Source organism: Haliotis cracherodii, unplaced genomic scaffold, assembly GCF_022045235.1.
Source record: "Haliotis cracherodii isolate W230 unplaced genomic scaffold, xgHalCrac1.p SCAF_11, whole genome shotgun sequence".
In the NCBI taxonomy this organism is placed as follows: Eukaryota; Metazoa; Mollusca; class Gastropoda; order Lepetellida; family Haliotidae; genus Haliotis; species Haliotis cracherodii.
The window spans coordinates 39,580,579-39,598,650 of NW_027266266.1; the positions used below are offsets into that span (position 1 = coordinate 39,580,579).

Below are 18,072 nucleotides of genomic sequence, written 5' to 3' on the forward strand. Positions count from 1 at the left end.
GTAACATATTGGTGTTTGTTGTAGGGCACCCCTACTAAGTGACATGTAACATGTTGGTGTTTGTTGTAGGGCACCCCTACTAAGTGACATGTAACATGGTGGTGTTTGTTGTAGGGCACCCCTACTAAGTGACAGGTAACATGTTGATGTTTGTTGTAGGGCACCCCTACTAAGTGACATGTAACATGTTGATGTTTGTTGTAGGGCACCCCTACTAAGTGACATGTAACATGTTGGTGTTTGTTGTAGGGCACCCCTACTAAGTGACATGTAACATGTTGATGTTTGTTGTAGGGCACCCCTACTAAGTGACATGTAACATGTTGGTGTTTGTTGTAGGGCACCCCTACTAAGTGACATGTAACATGTTGGTGTTTGTTGTAGGGCACCCCTACTAAGTGACATGTAACATATTGGTGTTTGTTGTAGGGCACCCCTACTAAGTGACATGTAACATGTTGATGTTTGTTGTAGGGCACCCCTACTAAGTGACATGTAACATGTTGGTGTTTGTTGTAGGGCACCCCTACTAAGTGACATGTAACATGTTGGTGTTTGTTGTAGGGCACCCCTACTAAGTGACATGTAACATATTGGTGTTTGTTGTAGGGCACCCCTACTAAGTGACATGTAACATGTTGATGTTTGTTGTAGGGCACCCCTACTTAGTGACATGTAACATGTTGGTGTTTGTTGTAGGGCACCCCTACTAAGTGACATGTAACATGTTGGTGTTTGTTGCAGGGCACCCCTACTAAGTGACATGTAACATGTTGGTGTTTGTTGTAGGGCACCCCTACTAAGTGACATGTAACATGTTGGTGTTTGTTGTAGGGCACCCCTACTAAGTGACAGGTAACATGTTGATGTTTGTTGTAGGGCACCCCTACTAAGTGACATGTAACATGTTGATGTTTGTTGTAGGGCACCCCTACTAAGTGACATGTAACATGTTGATGTTTGTTGTAGGGCACCCCTACTAAGTGACATGTAACATGTTGGTGTTTGTTGTAGGGCACCCCTACTAAGTGACATGTAACATGTTGATGTTTGTTGTAGGGCACCCCTACTAAGTGACATGTAACATGTTGATGTTTGTTGTAGGGCACCCCTACTAAGTGACATGTAACATGTTGATGTTTGTTGTAGGGCACCCCTACTAAGTGACATGTAACATGTTGATGTTTGTTGTAGGGCACCCCTACTTAGTGACATGTAACATGTTGGTGTTTGTTGTAGGGCACCCCTACTAAGTGACATGTAACATGGTGGTGTTTGTTGTAGGGCACCCCTACTAAGTGACATGTAACATGTTGGTGTTTGTTGTAGGGCACCCCTACTAAGTGACATGTAACATGTTGATGTTTGTTGTAGGGCACCCCTACTAAGTGACATGTAACATGTTGATGTTTGTTGTAGGGCACCCCTACTAAGTGACAGGTAACATGTTGATGTTTGTTGTAGGGCACCCCTACTAAGTGACATGTAACATGTTGATGTTTGTTGTAGGGCACCCCTACTAAGTGACATGTAACATGGTGGTGTTTGTTGTAGGGCACCCCTACTAAGTGACATGTAACATGTTGATGTTTGTTGTAGGGCACCCCTACTAAGTGACATGTAACATGTTGATGTTTGTTGTAGGGCACCCCTACTAAGTGACATGTAACATGTTGATGTTTGTTGTAGGGCACCCCTACTAAGTGACATGTAACATGGTGGTGTTTGTTGTAGGGCACCCCTACTAAGTGACATGTAACATGTTGGTGTTTGTTGTAGGGCACCCCTACTAAGTGACATGTAACATGTTGGTGTTTGTTGTAGGGCACCCCTACTTAGTGACATGTAACATGTTGGTGTTTGTTGTAGGGCACCCCTACTAAGTGACATGTAACATGTTGGTGTTTGTTGTAGGGCACCCCTACTAAGTGACATGTAACATGTTGATGTTTGTTGTAGGGCACCCCTACTAAGTGACATGTAACATGTTGGTGTTTGTTGTAGGGCACCCCTACTTAGTGACATGTAACATGTTGTTGTTTGTTGTAGGGCACCCCTACTTAGTGACATGTAACATGTTGTTGTTTGTTGTAGGGCACCCCTACTTAGTGACATGTAACATGTTGGTGTTTGTTGTAGGGCACTCCTACTAAGTGACATGTAACATGTTGTTGTTTGTTGTAGGGCACCCCTACTAAGTGACATGTAACATGTTGGTGTTTGTTGTAGGGCACCCCTACTAAGTGACATGTAACATGTTGGTGTTTGTTGTAGGGCACCCCTACTTAGTGACATGTAACATGTTGATGTTTGTTGTAGGGCACCCCTACTAAGTGACATGTAACATGTTGATGTTTGTTGTAGGGCACTCCTACTAAGTGACATGTAACATGTTGGTGTTTGTTGTAGGGCACCCCTACTTAGTGACATGTAACATGTTGGTGTTTGTTGTAGGGCACCCCTACTAAGTGACATGTAACATGTTGATGTTTGTTGTAGGGCACCCCTACTAAGTGACATATAACATGTTGTTGTTTGTTGTAGGGCACCCCTACTTAGTGACATGTAACATGTTGTTGTTTGTTGTAGGGCACCCCTACTTAGTGACATGTAACATGTTGATGTTTGTTGTAGGGCACCCCTACTTAGTGACATGTAACATGTTGTTGTTTGTTGTAGGGCACCCCTACTAAGTGACATGTAACATGTTGGTGTTTGTTGTAGGGCACCCCTACTAAGTGACATGTAACATGTTGGTGTTTGTTGTAGGGCACCCCTACTAAGTGACATGTAACATGTTGGTGTTTGTTGTAGGGCACCCCTACTAAGTGACATGTAACATGTTGATGTTTGTTGTAGGGCACCCCTACTTAGTGACATGTAACATGTTGTTGTTTGTTGTAGGGCACCCCTACTAAGTGACATGTAACATGTTGATGTTTGTTGTAGGGCACCCCTACTAAGTGACATGTAACATGTTGTTGTTTGTTGTAGGGCACTCCTACTAAGTGACATGTAACATGTTGATGTTTGTTGTAGGGCACCCCTACTTAGTGACATGTAACATGTTGATGTTTGTTGTAGGGCACCCCTACTTAGTGACATGTAACATGTTGATGTTTGTTGTAGGGCACCCCTACTAAGTGACATGTAACATGTTGTTGTTTGTTGTAGGGCACCCCTACTTAGTGACATGTAACATGTTGGTGTTTGTTGTAGGGCACCCCTACTAAGTGACATGTAACATGTTGATGTTTGTTGTAGGGCACCCCTACTAAGTGACATGTAACATGTTGTTGTTTGTTGTAGGGCACCCCTACTTAGTGACATGTAACATGTTGGTGTTTGTTGTAGGGCACCCCTACTAAGTGACATGTAACATGTTGATGTTTGTTGTAGGGCACCCCTACTAAGTGACATGTAACATGTTGTTGTTTGTTGTAGGGCACCCCTACTAAGTGACATGTAACATGTTGATGTTTGTTGTAGGGCACCCCTACTTAGTGACATGTAACATGTTGTTGTTTGTTGTAGGGCACCCCTACTTAGTGACATGTAACATGTTGTTGTTTGTTGTAGGGCACCCCTACTAAGTGACATGTAACATGTTGATGTTTGTTGTAGGGCACCCCTACTTAGTGACATGTAACATGTTGTTGTTTGTTGTAGGGCACCCCTACTAAGTGACATGTAACATGTTGATGTTTGTTGTTGGGCACTCCTACTAAGTGACATGTAACATGTTGTTGTTTGTTGTAGGGCACCCCTACTTAGTGACATGTAACATGTTGATGTTTGTTGTAGGGCACCCCTACTAAGTGACATGTAACATGTTGTTGTTTGTTGTAGGGCACTCCTACTAAGTGACATGTAACATGTTGATGTTTGTTGTAGGGCACTCCTACTAAGTGACATGTAACATGTTGATGTTTGTTGTAGGGCACTCCTACTAAGTGACATGTAACATGTTGATGTTTGTTGTAGGGCACTCCTACTAAGTGACATGTAACATGTTGTTGTTTGTTGTAGGGCACCCCTACTAAGTGACATGTAACATGTTGGTGTTTGTTGTAGGGCACCCCTACTAAGTGACATGTAACATGTTGATGTTTGTTGTAGGGCACTCCTACTAAGTGACATGTAACATGTTGATGTTTGTTGTAGGGCACTCCTACTAAGTGACATGTAACATGTTGATGTTTGTTGTAGGGCACCCCTACTAAGTGACATGTAACATGTTGGTGTTTGTTGTAGGGCACCCCTACTTAGTGACATGTAACATGTTGATGTTTGTTGTAGGGCACCCCTACTAAGTGACATGTAACATGTTGATGTTTGTTGTAGGGCACCCCTACTTAGTGACATGTAACATGTTGGTGTTTGTTGTAGGGCACCCCTACTAAGTGACATGTAACATGTTGATGTTTGTTGTAGGGCACCCCTACTAAGTGACATGTAACATGTTGGTGTTTGTTGTAGGGCACCCCTACTTAGTGACATGTAACATGTTGATGTTTGTTGTAGGGCACCCCTACTAAGTGACATGTAACATGTTGATGTTTGTTGTAGGGCACCCCTACTAAGTGACATGTAACATGTTGATGTTTGTTGTAGGGCACTCCTACTAAGTGACATGTAACATGTTGATGTTTGTTGTAGGGCACCCCTACTTAGTGACATGTAACATGTTGATGTTTGTTGTAGGGCACCCCTACTAAGTGACATGTAACATGTTGATGTTTGTTGTAGGGCACCCCTACTAAGTGACATGTAACATGTTGATGTTTGTTGTAGGGCACCCCTACTAAGTGACATGTAACATGTTGATGTTTGTTGTAGGGCACTCCTACTAAGTGACATGTAACATGTTGATGTTTGTTGTAGGGCACCCCTACTAAGTGACATGTAACGTGTTGGTGTTTGTTGTAGGGCACCCCTACTAAGTGACATGTAACATGTTGATGTTTGTTGTAGGGCACCCCTACTTAGTGACATGTAACATGTTGATGTTTGTTGTAGGGCACCCCTACTAAGTGACATGTAACATGTTGATGTTTGTTGTAGGGCACCCCTACTAAGTGACATGTAACATGTTGATGTTTGTTGTAGGGCACCCCTACTTAGTGACATGTAACATGTTGATGTTTGTTGTAGGGCACCCCTACTTAGTGACATGTAACATGTTGATGTTTGTTGTAGGGCACTCCTACTAAGTGACATGTAACATGTTGATGTTTGTTGTAGGGCACTCCTACTAAGTGACATGTAACATGTTGTTGTTTGTTGTAGGGCACCCCTACTAAGTGACATGTAACATGTTGGTGTTTGTTGTAGGGCACCCCTACTAAGTGACATGTAACATGTTGATGTTTGTTGTAGGGCACCCCTACTAAGTGACATGTAACATGTTGTTGTTTGTTGTAGGGCACCCCTACTAAGTGACATGTAACATGTTGGTGTTTGTTGTAGGGCACCCCTACTAAGTGACATGTAACATGTTGGTGTTTGTTGTAGGGCACCCCTACTAAGTGACATGTAACATGTTGTTGTTTGTTGTAGGGCACCCCTACTAAGTGACATGTAACATGTTGATGTTTGTTGTAGGGCACCCCTACTTAGTGACATGTAACATGTTGTTGTTTGTTGTAGGGCACCCCTACTTAGTGACATGTAACATGTTGATGTTTGTTGTAGGGCACCCCTACTTAGTGACATGTAACATGTTGTTGTTTGTTGTAGGGCACCCCTACTTAGTGACATGTAACATGTTGATGTTTGTTGTAGGGCACCCCTACTTAGTGACATGTAACATGTTGTTGTTTGTTGTAGGGCACCCCTACTAAGTGACATGTAGCATGTTGATGTTTGTTGTAGGGCACCCCTACTAAGTGACATGTAACATGTTGATGTTTGTTGTAGGGCGCCCCTACTAAGTGACATGTAACATGTTGTTGTTTGTTGTAGGGCACTCCTACTAAGTGACATGTAACATGTTGATGTTTGTTGTAGGGCACCCCTACTAAGTGACATGTAACATGTTGTTGTTTGTTGTAGGGCACTCCTACTAAGTGACATGTAACATGTTGTTGTTTGTTGTAGGGCACCCCTACTAAGTGACATGTAGCATGTTGATGTTTGTTGTAGGGCACCCCTACTAAGTGACATGTAACATGTTGATGTTTGTTGTAGGGCGCCCCTACTAAGTGACATGTAACATGTTGTTGTTTGTTGTAGGGCACTCCTACTAAGTGACATGTAACATGTTGTTGTTTGTTGTAGGGCACCCCTACTAAGTGACATGTAACATGTTGATGTTTGTTGTAGGGCACCCCTACTAAGTGACATGTAACATGTTGTTGTTTGTTGTAGGGCGCCCCTACTAAGTGACATGTAACATGTTGTTGTTTGTTGTAGGGCACCCCTACTAAGTGACATGTAACATGTTGATGTTTGTTGTAGGGCACCCCTACTTAGTGACATGTAACATGGTGGTGTTTGTTGTAGGGCACCCCTACTAAGTCCGACTCACCAGATGTGGCAGCAAACTGGCGTGCCCAGCTGTCACAGAAGAAGAGGAGGCCAGTGATGTCACCCGGAGGTCAGACATTAAAGTACTCTGTCTCACTTTCATAGGCAATCAGTAAGACATGCAGGCCCACACTCAGACACAGATGTGTTCAGACAGTCACGAGGCTCCTCAGTCAGACACACAGGCACTCAGTAAGACATGCAGGCACACACTCAGACACAGATGTGTTCAGACAGTCACGAGGCTCCTCAGTCAGACACACATGCACTCAGTAAGACATGCAGGCACACACTCAGACACAGATGTGTTCAGACAGTCACGAGGCTCCTCAGTCAGACACACAGGCCCTCAGTAAGACATGCAGGCACACACTCAGACACAGATGTGTTCAGACAGGCACAAGGATTCTCAGTCGGGCACACAGCCCTTGGTTAGACATGCAGGTAGACTCTCAGACATAGATGGGTTCAGACAGTCACGAGGCTCCTCAGTCAGACACACAGGCCCTCAGTAAGACATGCAGGCACACACTCAGACGCAGATGGGTTCGGACAGGCACAAGGATCCTCAGTCAGACACACAGGCCCTCAGTAAGACATGCAGGCACACACTCAGACGCAGATGGGTTCGGACAGGCACAAGGATCCTCAGTTAGACACACATTCAGTCAAACACAGACACACTAGGATCCTCAGTCAGACACACAGGCCCTCAGTCGGACATATATGCACTCAGTAAGATATACAGGCATACACATAGACACAGATGTGTTCAGACATGCACAGACACACATTCAGTCAGACACACAGGCACTTAACCAGACACAAAGAAGCACTGTCAGGCACTCTGCTATTCCACTTTATCATTTTCTATGATATGGATATTGACTTGTTTTTCTCCAACAGGAACTATCACTTGATATTAAACTTGCAAACACTTATGCTAATGATACTGATCCTTCAGTATTAAGCGACCAACTGTGCCAGTTCTAGCTGAATTCTTATACAAGAATCTGCTTGTGTTGTTCAGGAGATACCAAGGCTAGCCCCGACAGCAAGCAGCCGGAGTGGGCCATGCAAGCAGAACAACGCAGAGCAAGGCTTGTCAGTGAGTACAACTTCCACTTGTTGTGTGTGAAGTTTATTGAGGAGAGATATTGTCAAAGAATACAAGGAGACACAAACATCATATACGATCAGCCACTTGAGTCTGTAGACAGGGTCATGCCAGGAGTCCGATCAAACATTATGAAAGATATACTTCAGGGTAAATATACACGTTGTTAGATATGCAAAGATACTTCACATGCAATCAACTATGTATTAACTGACGTCACATAGACAAAGATTATAGTGTTCTGCTTCTAGTGATCAAGCAGAACTCATGTATTTAACAAATACATTCAAGGATGCTGCTTGTTACATTAACTTTGCAGGGATTTCTCTAGACCTGATCAGAGGCAGATATTCAGCCTAAATATCTGTAAAAATTCTCAAATGGGAAGTGGGAAATTCCTATTTCATGTAAATTTAAACCTCTACATCACTAAGGCTACTCCGTTTTCCCACGGCAAGGAAATTAACTGACTACAAAAGTCCAGTTTCCACCCTTGCCGAACTAGACTGGAAACTGGACTTTTACAGTCCGTTACCTCCCTTGCCTCGGGAAGATGGGAACTACATGACTAGTTCCATGTGGACCTGATCATCACTGATATAGTTTGAGAGTCCCTGGTTTGTATTTTCAGAGTCCGGACTGATTGGGCAGAAGTGAAGACGAGAATCTTAAAACAACAAATCCTATATAAAGTCCTTCATCCTTCCTGCTCAGCAGCTCGTGATGTGAAGCTTGTACAGTGAGCTGGACACCCCTAGGGCAGGGTGTGCCCAGGGAGGGACCACACCCCTGTGTAGTCATCTCTCATCATTCCACTGTTATTCACTACTCTTAAGCAATCTTAAGTGTTAATGGTGCTCAAATTGTTGTATATTACTTATTGTTAATTCTAGACATATGTCAACGTCAGAGACTCAAATATTATAAAGACCAGGTTTTGCAATGTCCGTGTGGGTTGTCTTTCAACACAGCATACAGCTCCATCTTCAAGTTATCGTCAAATTGTCAAGAGAATATTTGGCCTAAAACTTATGACAGTTACTATGGATGCAGTGAATTGTATTACAGCATACATGTATGTATGTATATACTTGCACTCTCTTCTGATGTCTAATCCTTCATTGTGTGATTTGTCTTGGATTGATATGTCAGTGATGTTGCTGTATTAGCTCACCTGATGCTGTACATATTAGCTCACCTGATCATCAACCACTAGAGTGTGTGCAAGGGTGTCCCATCAGTTGGTATTAGATTTTGCCATCATATGAACATTTCCAGGCAATGATAACTCAACAAATTATACATATTTATGTCAAATTCCTCAAAAGACACGGCTGTAAATTCAGTTGAATTTCAAACACCCAGAGTAGGTCAAAGTCACATTTAAAGGCTCAAGAGGAGTTGTAATTGGCATGTATGTTGTGTTTGGAGACAGGTCACATGTAGACACAGGTGAAACCAACCTGGCAATATTTAGTATGTCAAGGTCACATGATAATTGCGGCGACACAAAACTCGATTAGAGGACAAATCTGAAAGGATTAATAGTTGTGTCACTTCTGGTGTTAATTCAGTGTCCACTGAATCTGTTTACCAGAAACGGTTTGCATTGTTCATGTGATGAACATGTTATATATAATGTGGTTGTAGTGAAGTGTTGAGTTGCTGTTCATATTAATATTAGCATACTTTGGTTGTTGTGACATCCCGAGCTTGCTATACTTAGTGTGCCTTACCTACACTGACATATATAGTTGTTTGACATTGTTTATATTATGTTTATAGTTTATTAATATTTCCTGGATATCCTTTGTAGATTTATATTGATATCCTTAAAGATTCATGGTGATATCCTTTGTAGATTCATATTGATATCCTTTATAGATTCATGGTGATATCCTTTGTAGATTCATCTTGATATCCTTTATAGATTCATAGTGATATCCTTTGTAGATTCATCTTGATATCCTTTCTAGATTTATAGTCATATCCTTTGTAGAAGAACATCAGGGGGCAATTTATATGAATTTAGTATTAGTTATGAGTTGTTTTAGAATCGCTGCTGTTGATAGTATTTTTTTGTTAATGAATCGTTGCAAAAGTTGTTCAAGACAGTTTCAATGCAATCTTGTTTTTTTTATAAATTGTGTACTGATGTAATGGCATGATGCCTGGCAGGTCCCATCCTCTTTAATCCAGGGTACTATATAACCATTCTAGTACAGGGATTTGCCAAGACCTGTTAAAAGGCTGACATTCAGGCCCAAGTTTGCAGGAAATGTCAGTAAACATTCCAAAATTGGAATTAAGACATTCCCAATGATGTTAATGTTGTTATAACTAATGTATGGCTTTGTGAAGGTAACTTGTGCTTTGTCATTGTAACTTGTCATTGGGAACCAGACCAATGAAGAGGAACAGCCTTTAATGCTTAGTTTTACATTATTGCACTGTTAAGATACCTCATAATTTAGGAAAATGAGAACTTTAAAAAAATCCCAATTTACCTGCCAAGTTTGGAATCTAGATAAGTCTCTGTATGTGATAAATACCCTGGAACCTTTTTGCTTTGGAAGTGACATCCTCATCTTCGTCTCTCTTATCTCTGGCTCTGCACATTTCTCTCACTTTCTCTCACTTACGAGTACCGGTACTTGGATTGGACAGCAATGGTGGTGAAGGGGTTCATGGATTTTATTGTAACGGAATGGAGATAATAAACTCTGGATAATCGAGGATGGTCAGGTCCTTCAGTTTTGTGTATAACCAATGGTAACTACTCAGTCTGTTAAAGCAAAGACAAACGAAATACTCACTTGTAGATAGTGTTGTAGATTTCCAATTTATAACGATCAGATCTTTTCCTACGATACCATACCTCTCTGCATAAAGATCTGAGGACAGATCCATAGGAACTTTATGATCATCCCCATCAGCATTGAGGCTTCTCGATTCTCTGTATGAGTGAGGGAAGCATTCACACACTCATATCTTATTTCTGCCTCTCTAAAACCAATGCAATTGGGCAGTTCCAAATGCAAAAGAAATAAATAAAGCTGCTCTATAATATATTGTGGCTATTTTATGAATTCTGATATTTATGACTGCCATTTGCATCTACACCCAAAATGATGGTATGTCAAGGGCGTATTTTTGTGGGTTTTCTTTGACTACGATTAAAAATTCTGAATCAAGGTAGAAAAGAAAAGAAGCTGATCCATTTTAAGAAACTAATATCTGATTGGCTTAAGAATCCACTCATCCTTGTCACAAATTGGGCGGTCAAAAACTGCTCAGGTCAGCCTGACGAAAGGTGTGATGGAGGTGTTGTCAGATCTTCGCACAGAGAGGAATAATATCGGGGTAAGGGATCTGAAATTGGTAGATTTCAAGCATGGGCCTCCCCCGTGTTGTACAGCTTCCTACTGACTGTGATTACCCTGTACATTTCTCTCATGTCCTTTCCTCATCACCTCACTCTGAAACCAGTTATTATGCAGTCTCTAGCAATATACATGGCTGTTGATTTCTTTTGCACATACATTGTAGTCATTGGGTGGTCAGATTCCTTCACAGGCTTATTGCTTAACAATGATATCATGTACGAGATTGGTAGTTGTAGATTGTAGATTATCAGATTTGTGACACTGTAAGTGACTGATTGCTCAAAACAAATGTTGTGAAATCCCTTTATTGGTGAAATGCTTTAATGTTGTAATTTTGTTATGATTTTTACAAATTTAATGTTGACTGCATTTGATGTTTTAGTGCTTGAGTGCATATCAAGAAAGGGGGATAACTGCTGTGTTGCAGCAAATCCTATCAAACTGCTACAGCCATGCTACAGTAACTGATAGGCAAGATGAGTCAAGGACTGGTAGGGCAACTGCCACACTGGCTATCGATGCGTTGATGTTTCATAAATGGCTTAGCTTTATAGTTAATTTTATCTTTTTTATTTTCTTACACTATTTTTCTTTCATGTAAGGAGCTCTTTGAGTGAACTATATGGATGCTGAATGCTGAGGTGCTAATGATTGTCCATATGCCGGTCTGTGAGATCTCCAGCAATTCTAACTGTTGCTATTCACGTGTCACAGGACACGCTAGAGAACCACACCTGTTTGACAACACTTGACTCCCATTCGGTCAGTATCCATCTGTTTGTGGTAGGATGTAGATGTCTACTCATCGAGATGTATGACATACAGGACTGCTAGTATATACACATCAGATCACTCAACTAGGAATTTGACAGTACCCACTTTGCCTTGAGCGTCTCCTTGTTTTGTGATGATCAAACGGAGTTGAAAATCCAGTATTAAATCCAGCCATTGTGCAGACATATTTCACAGCTGAACATGGCAGTAATTATCTATCAGTAATGCTGCAGAGACTGATCTCTTGATGCTGATGGTTCCTGCCAACCAATCTTAAGTGTCGGAGTTCACTGTACAGAGTTGTGTCCCTTGGATATGCCAGGAACCTATGATTGGGGTTTGATTCCCCGTTATCATGGTTATGTTTCAAGGTTTGTGAGTTTCAATTGGTGCTGGTGGTTTTCACCAAAGTAGAAAATGTCTGAGACCTGCGTCACTTCAGGCTTTCCCCAAACAGCATGCGAACATGCCGTGAAAATAGAAATACATATACTGTTCATAGCGGTTTTCAACCGAACACACTCACTCACTCCGCATGTGGCAAGACAGCCATGTTCTTATTTCAAAGTGTTGAAAATCAATTCCATTATGTAACTTTTTTTTTGGTGGCATGGAATCAGTTCCTTGACTGTTCTTGACCGTTTGCATTTGAAAACAAGTTTTCAAGACATTAACACTTTATGTTGATAACTGTTTCTTAATTTTTATTACCAAATTTTGTCCCTTTTATACTTTTGTCCTACATTGTGGTCTGTGAATGAGATTTGAATGTTTGACTTTGTGTCCAACACATCTGTATGTTCGATGCATCTGTATGTCCGATGCATCTGTATGTTCAAAGCATCTGTATGTCCGAAGCATCTGTATGTCCGATGCATCTGTACGTCCGAAGCATCTGTATGTCCGATGCATCTGTATGTCTGAAGCATCTGTATGTTCTAAGCATCTGTAAGTCAGATGCATCTATATGTCCGATGCATCTGTAAGTCCGATGCATCTGTATGACTGATGCATCTGTACGTCCGAGCATCTGTATGTCCGAAGCATCTGTATGTCCGATGCATCTGTATGTCCGATGCATCTGTAAGTCCGATGCATCTGTATGACCGATGCATCTGTATGTCCGATGCATCCGTATGTCCGATGCATCTGTATGTCCGATGCATCTGTATGACCGATGCATCTGTATGTCCGATGCATCTGTATGACCGATGCATCTGTAAGTCCGATGCATCTGTAAGTCCGATGCATGTGTATGACCGATGCATCTGTATGTCCGATGCATCTGTATGTCCGATGCATCTGTATGTCCGATGCATCTGTATGACCGATGCAGCTGCATCTGTATGTCTCCCTCAAAGAGCACATGAAGGGTTTTAATATGTATTGAAAGTGGCAAGGTTCATTATTCAAATTGCGAACATCTGACTACTGTTAGATGTTGCAGAGGTTCTCATGTCTGTTATCAAATCTTGCTGGAAGTCATTGTCCATGTGTCATGGGTGTGTCTACACTACGCTCCTCGCCTGTGAATACATTGGGACACTTTACAGTGTAGTTGCTATTTGTGACCAATGAAACAACAGCCTGGTTCAAGCAAGAGAGACTGTCCAATGAGCATTCAGTTTACATCACATTTCCGTGAGTTATATAGATGGCTTCATGTCATCGGTGGATTCAAAATAGACACACATCACTACTACACTGCATGATAGCTGAATGTCTTCACAGTGATGAAGGGACATTGTGTATACAACATGAAGTATTCACAATTGCTTTGAAAGGGGTCTTTCTGAATGTGTATTACTCAAAAGAAGTTAGAGAGCGCCCAATTTTATTTTATATGGCTACAGTAAATCTGTCATGTTAGGACAGGCACTACAGTCATTTGGAAATATTGGGTGTTCTTCTTTTGAGTAGTTTATATTTAGATACCGTATTCGATGTAATAAGCACAAAGGGCGTTCTCAAAATTAGAAATAGGGAGCTCTTATTAGAATATTATTTTGGTAAAAAAAAACGGGTTGAAAGATACATTTCGTGGTTTATGCTGACAGCCTGAAATGTTTATATACAACAGACATATTTCTTTCAGAATTTAATTGCCCATAATTAAGGGTGCATATAACACATGATTGCGTACTATATGCGAATAAATGTCTTGTATACATTGATCAATCGGAAGGGTGCTAATTGGGATTGTTCACTAGCCAATGTAGTAGCAAATATCGCCGTGGGCGCTTATTACGCCCAATACTGTATGTAGATTCTGTAGAATAAGATGTATGGAGGAACAACCTCTTTATTACGATTAGGAGCTACTTTTCAGTGTTATTACAGCTTGATAGTGGTGTTAGAACCTTCACAGCAACATTAGCTCCTCATTGTAATAAAGAAGTTGTTCATCCATATATCTTATCCTTAATTTGTACTCCCACTTCCTAATGCCTCTAGAAGAAGTTATGTAGACTCTAGCAAAGGTTCAGTGGCTTGTGCTTGCTACAAGTTGTGGTGGCGGACATTTTGGACCTCGAGAACACCACTGAACCTTGCCACTTTCCACCGATGTTGATGTTAATGCTGGCTATGCACCTTGTCCACACCATACTGTGTATACCCTGCCCAAGTGGTGCTTCAGTAGGCCTATCTGTTTCAGCACAGTCAGTATTTTTACCGCTCATTTATACAGTTTTAGTTTCTTTACCATTTCTTGTTTTTCTTTCATGTTTCTGTTTTTAGTGGGCAAACTGTATCATGTCCGAGGTATTCCATGTTTTGTTATCAGTTGTTTGTATACATTTAGAAGTTGAGATTAGCTTATTTGTGATAGTTGCGGGAGTATTGGTGATGCTAACAGTTGTGAATACACTAACCAGAGACTATTTTTTCCTTGTGAAAGATATGCCTGTGTATGTGTGAATTTTTCTGTATGACCATATTTAAGTATAGTCTTGCTTCTACTTCCTTACCGAAGTTGTGAAATAATCACTTGTGACAAACTGTGATGTGTATTATCTGGCATTGCAGTGTTAAACAGTCGTGGACAATCGGTCTGAAATGCATATCAGGAGATATTTAAAAAAATATTATATTACATGATTTTGTTGTCATTTAGAAAATTTAGAAAAAATGTCAGATAAAAATAAAGAACAAATAATCGGTTTATTGGGGCCTTAGCTATGTGTATTTGTTTGGTATCAATTTCCTAATCATTTTTAGAGTGTTTTAAATAGTGTTCCATTATGGTCACACTGCAAGTGTTATATCAGTGTTCAGTGCTACAGGGGGCGGTCGGGTAGCCTAGTGGTTTAAGCGTTCGCTCTTCACACCGAAGACCTGGGTTCGATTCCCGACATGGGTACAATGTATGAAGCCCATTTCTGGTGTCCCCCACCCTGATATTGCTGGAATATTGCTAAAAGGGGCGTAAAGCCATACTCACTCACTCACTCAGTGCTACAGGGACCACGTCTAGCCCTCACTAGCTTCATGGATGTCGGACATCCATAGTATGGGTACCTGGAAGTATTGGGATTGTGGACACAGGTGACTTTCTGGTTAATAATAGTGCCATACTTTAAGAATGCCTGTGTTCTGATATTGATGAAAACTTTTTTTTTTTGTTGACCTTTTTATTTTTCTACACATAAGATACTTTTAAAATGTTCCTGGTGGTGTTGTAGATCCAGTTGTGATGCAAGATGATGTATCAAGGTAGTAGATTGTAACATGTCAGTTTTGGGGAATAACATTTAAAGGTAGACATTTCGCATTTTACTCATACAATTATACTCTTATAATTACATAGAAGAATTATATAATTACTTACATTTATATAATTACATAGATTTTTGTTTTGCATCAATAACTGATTTAAGTTATCAGTGTAGATCTATACGGGTTAGTGGAGTTTTACTTTCAGTTTGTGTATGTGAATGTTCTTGCCACTTAACCAGTGTTGTTCATTGTTTCTTCACTGTGTATCACAATTGATTCAGATGAGTTTGGGCAGGAAGTTGAAGTCCTGTTAACAATATCAGATCCAGAGGCAGTATGAGGGTTTTAAAAAGGGGAGTGAGACTTGCCATGTCACAAAGGGAACACACATGATAGGAGTCTGCAGCAAGGGCAACATGTCTCCCCCCCCCCCCCCCCCCCCCCCCCCCCTATGGATCTGCCGATGAGATCACTTGATGGCTTCACTGGCTTGCATTTCAACTTCCCCCCAGATCTCCACATATCTGTGTGTTCATGGGAGTGATCACTGTGTGTAGGACTCTGAGGGGGAGACAATAATGGACTTGGGTACCTGCATCTCAAATATATGTCCTGGCCTCTGGTACCTGTGTCTCAAAACCTGTCCTGGCATCGAGTACCTGTGTCTTAAAATCTGTCCTGGCCACGAGTACCTGTGTATCAAACCTGTCCTTGCCTCAAGTACCTGTGTCTCAAAACCTGCCCTGGCCTTGAGTACCTGTGTCTCAAAACCTGTCCTGGCCTTGAGTACCTGTGTATCAAAACCTGCCCTGGCCTCGAGTACCTGTGTATCAAACCTGTCCTGGCCTCGAGTACCTGTGTCTCAAAACCTGCCCTGGCCTCGAGTACCTGTGTCTCAAAACCTGTCCTGGCCTTGAGTACCTGTGTATCAAAACCTGCCCTGGCCTCGAGTACCTGTGTATCAAACCTGTCCTGGCCTCAGGTACCTGTGTATCAAACCTGTCCTGGCCTCAGGTACCTGTGTCTCAAAACCTGTCCTGGCATCGAGTACCTGTGTCTCAAAACTTGTCCTGGCCTCAAGTACCTGTGTATCAAACCTGTCCTGGACAAAAGTACCCATGTCTCAAAACCTGTCCTTGCCTCAAGTACCTGTGTATCAAACCTGTCCTGCCATCGAGTACCAGTGTCTCAAACCTGTCCAGGACTCGAGTACCCATGTCTCAAAACCTGTCCTTGCCTCAGGTACCTGTGTATAAAAACCTGTCCTTGCATCAAGTACCAGTGTCTCAAACCTGTCCAGGACTCGAGTACCCATGTCTCAAAACCTGTCCTTGCCTCAGGTACCTGTGTATAAAAACCTGTCCTGCCATCAAGTACCAGTGTCTCAAACCTGTCCAGGACTCGAGTACCCATGTCTCAAAACCTGTCCTTGCCTCAAGTACCTGTGTATCAAATCTGTCCTGGCATCATGTACCTGTATCTTAAAACTTGTTTTTTTAGCGCCTGCAGCATGCTTTGAATATTTGAAAATGAGAGTTTTCTCCCCTGGTCTTGTTCTCCAGTACAAGTGAAAGCCAAGTCCATCCAAACCTGCCCCATCTGGAATACTTGTCAGCTGTAACTGTGTGGGAACTGTGGAGTGGGTTTGCCCATACAGACGAGCGACAGCCCATGCTTGAATCCCCAGCAGCAGCCAAACTGTCTCATCAATGTTTTATTTTTCGTGTTCTTAACCTGGGGGGACTTTTCTTTTACGTTTTGATATGTGTGTACAATAATTTTGTATTTGTTTAGTGTGCTAATTACATCCTACCAGTGATAAGTTCATAATCAAAACTTCAATTCAATTATTTGGTATGCAGAGTTGACAAAGACTGAGGCCTTGTTCCAGCCATGACTGATACTCACTGTACAAAAACAGTTCACCAGTGAGAGGGCATGGTGGTTCATTGTTGCAAGATATTCACTTTGTGTGAAGCCCATTTCTGGTGTCCCCCGCCTGATATTGCTGCAATATTGCTAAAGCAGCGCAAAGCCATACTCACTCATTCACACTGAATGTCTTTCAAAGACATGTAGAGAAAGACCAACACTAGATGTGACTACTGCACTGGTGCCAACCATTAGGATTTTGAACCATTCCACCAATTTGATTAAATGAAATATACTTCTTGAAAGAACTATTTTCACATGGCTTTAGTTATAGCTATGGCTTGGGCGCGCCAGAAACCTATTATGGTGGGTTCTAATCCTGGTTCGCCCCAATTATGTTCCCAGGTTTTGTCAATACAATTCCTGTGCTTGTGGATTTCACAAAGTGTTAAACGTCTAAGACTTGCATCATGTCAGGCTTTCCTCCCACATCAACTGACGTGCTGTGAATTCTGTTCACAGTAATGTTAAACCTGTTTCATTGACAGAAGACAGATAGTCATATAAAATAAATTGTTCTTAACTTCATTTGAGTTGTATATATATTATTAGTTTTGTCCCAAGAAACATGAACTGCAATTTAGATTGGATATTGGCCCAGTACAGTAATTGTCACAC

At 41.5% G+C, this 18,072-nt stretch overlaps 1 protein-coding gene across 3 annotated transcripts in view; it reads left to right on the forward strand.

Moving 5' to 3' along the window:
- The window catches only part of LOC139456487 (dentin sialophosphoprotein-like), a 41,646-nt gene extending 28,712 nt beyond the window's left edge, over positions 1–12,934 (forward strand). For all 3 annotated transcript variants that reach the window (XM_071238223.1, XM_071238222.1, XM_071238225.1), the window contains exons 10-12: positions 6,505–6,598; positions 7,559–7,636; positions 8,277–12,934. In XM_071238223.1, the coding sequence (XP_071094324.1) occupies positions 6,505–6,598; positions 7,559–7,636; positions 8,277–8,302 (198 nt within the window). In that variant the 3' untranslated portion in view covers positions 8,303–12,934. The remainder of the gene's footprint in view (positions 1–6,504; positions 6,599–7,558; positions 7,637–8,276) is intronic.
- Positions 12,935–18,072: the final 5,138 nt, after the last annotated feature.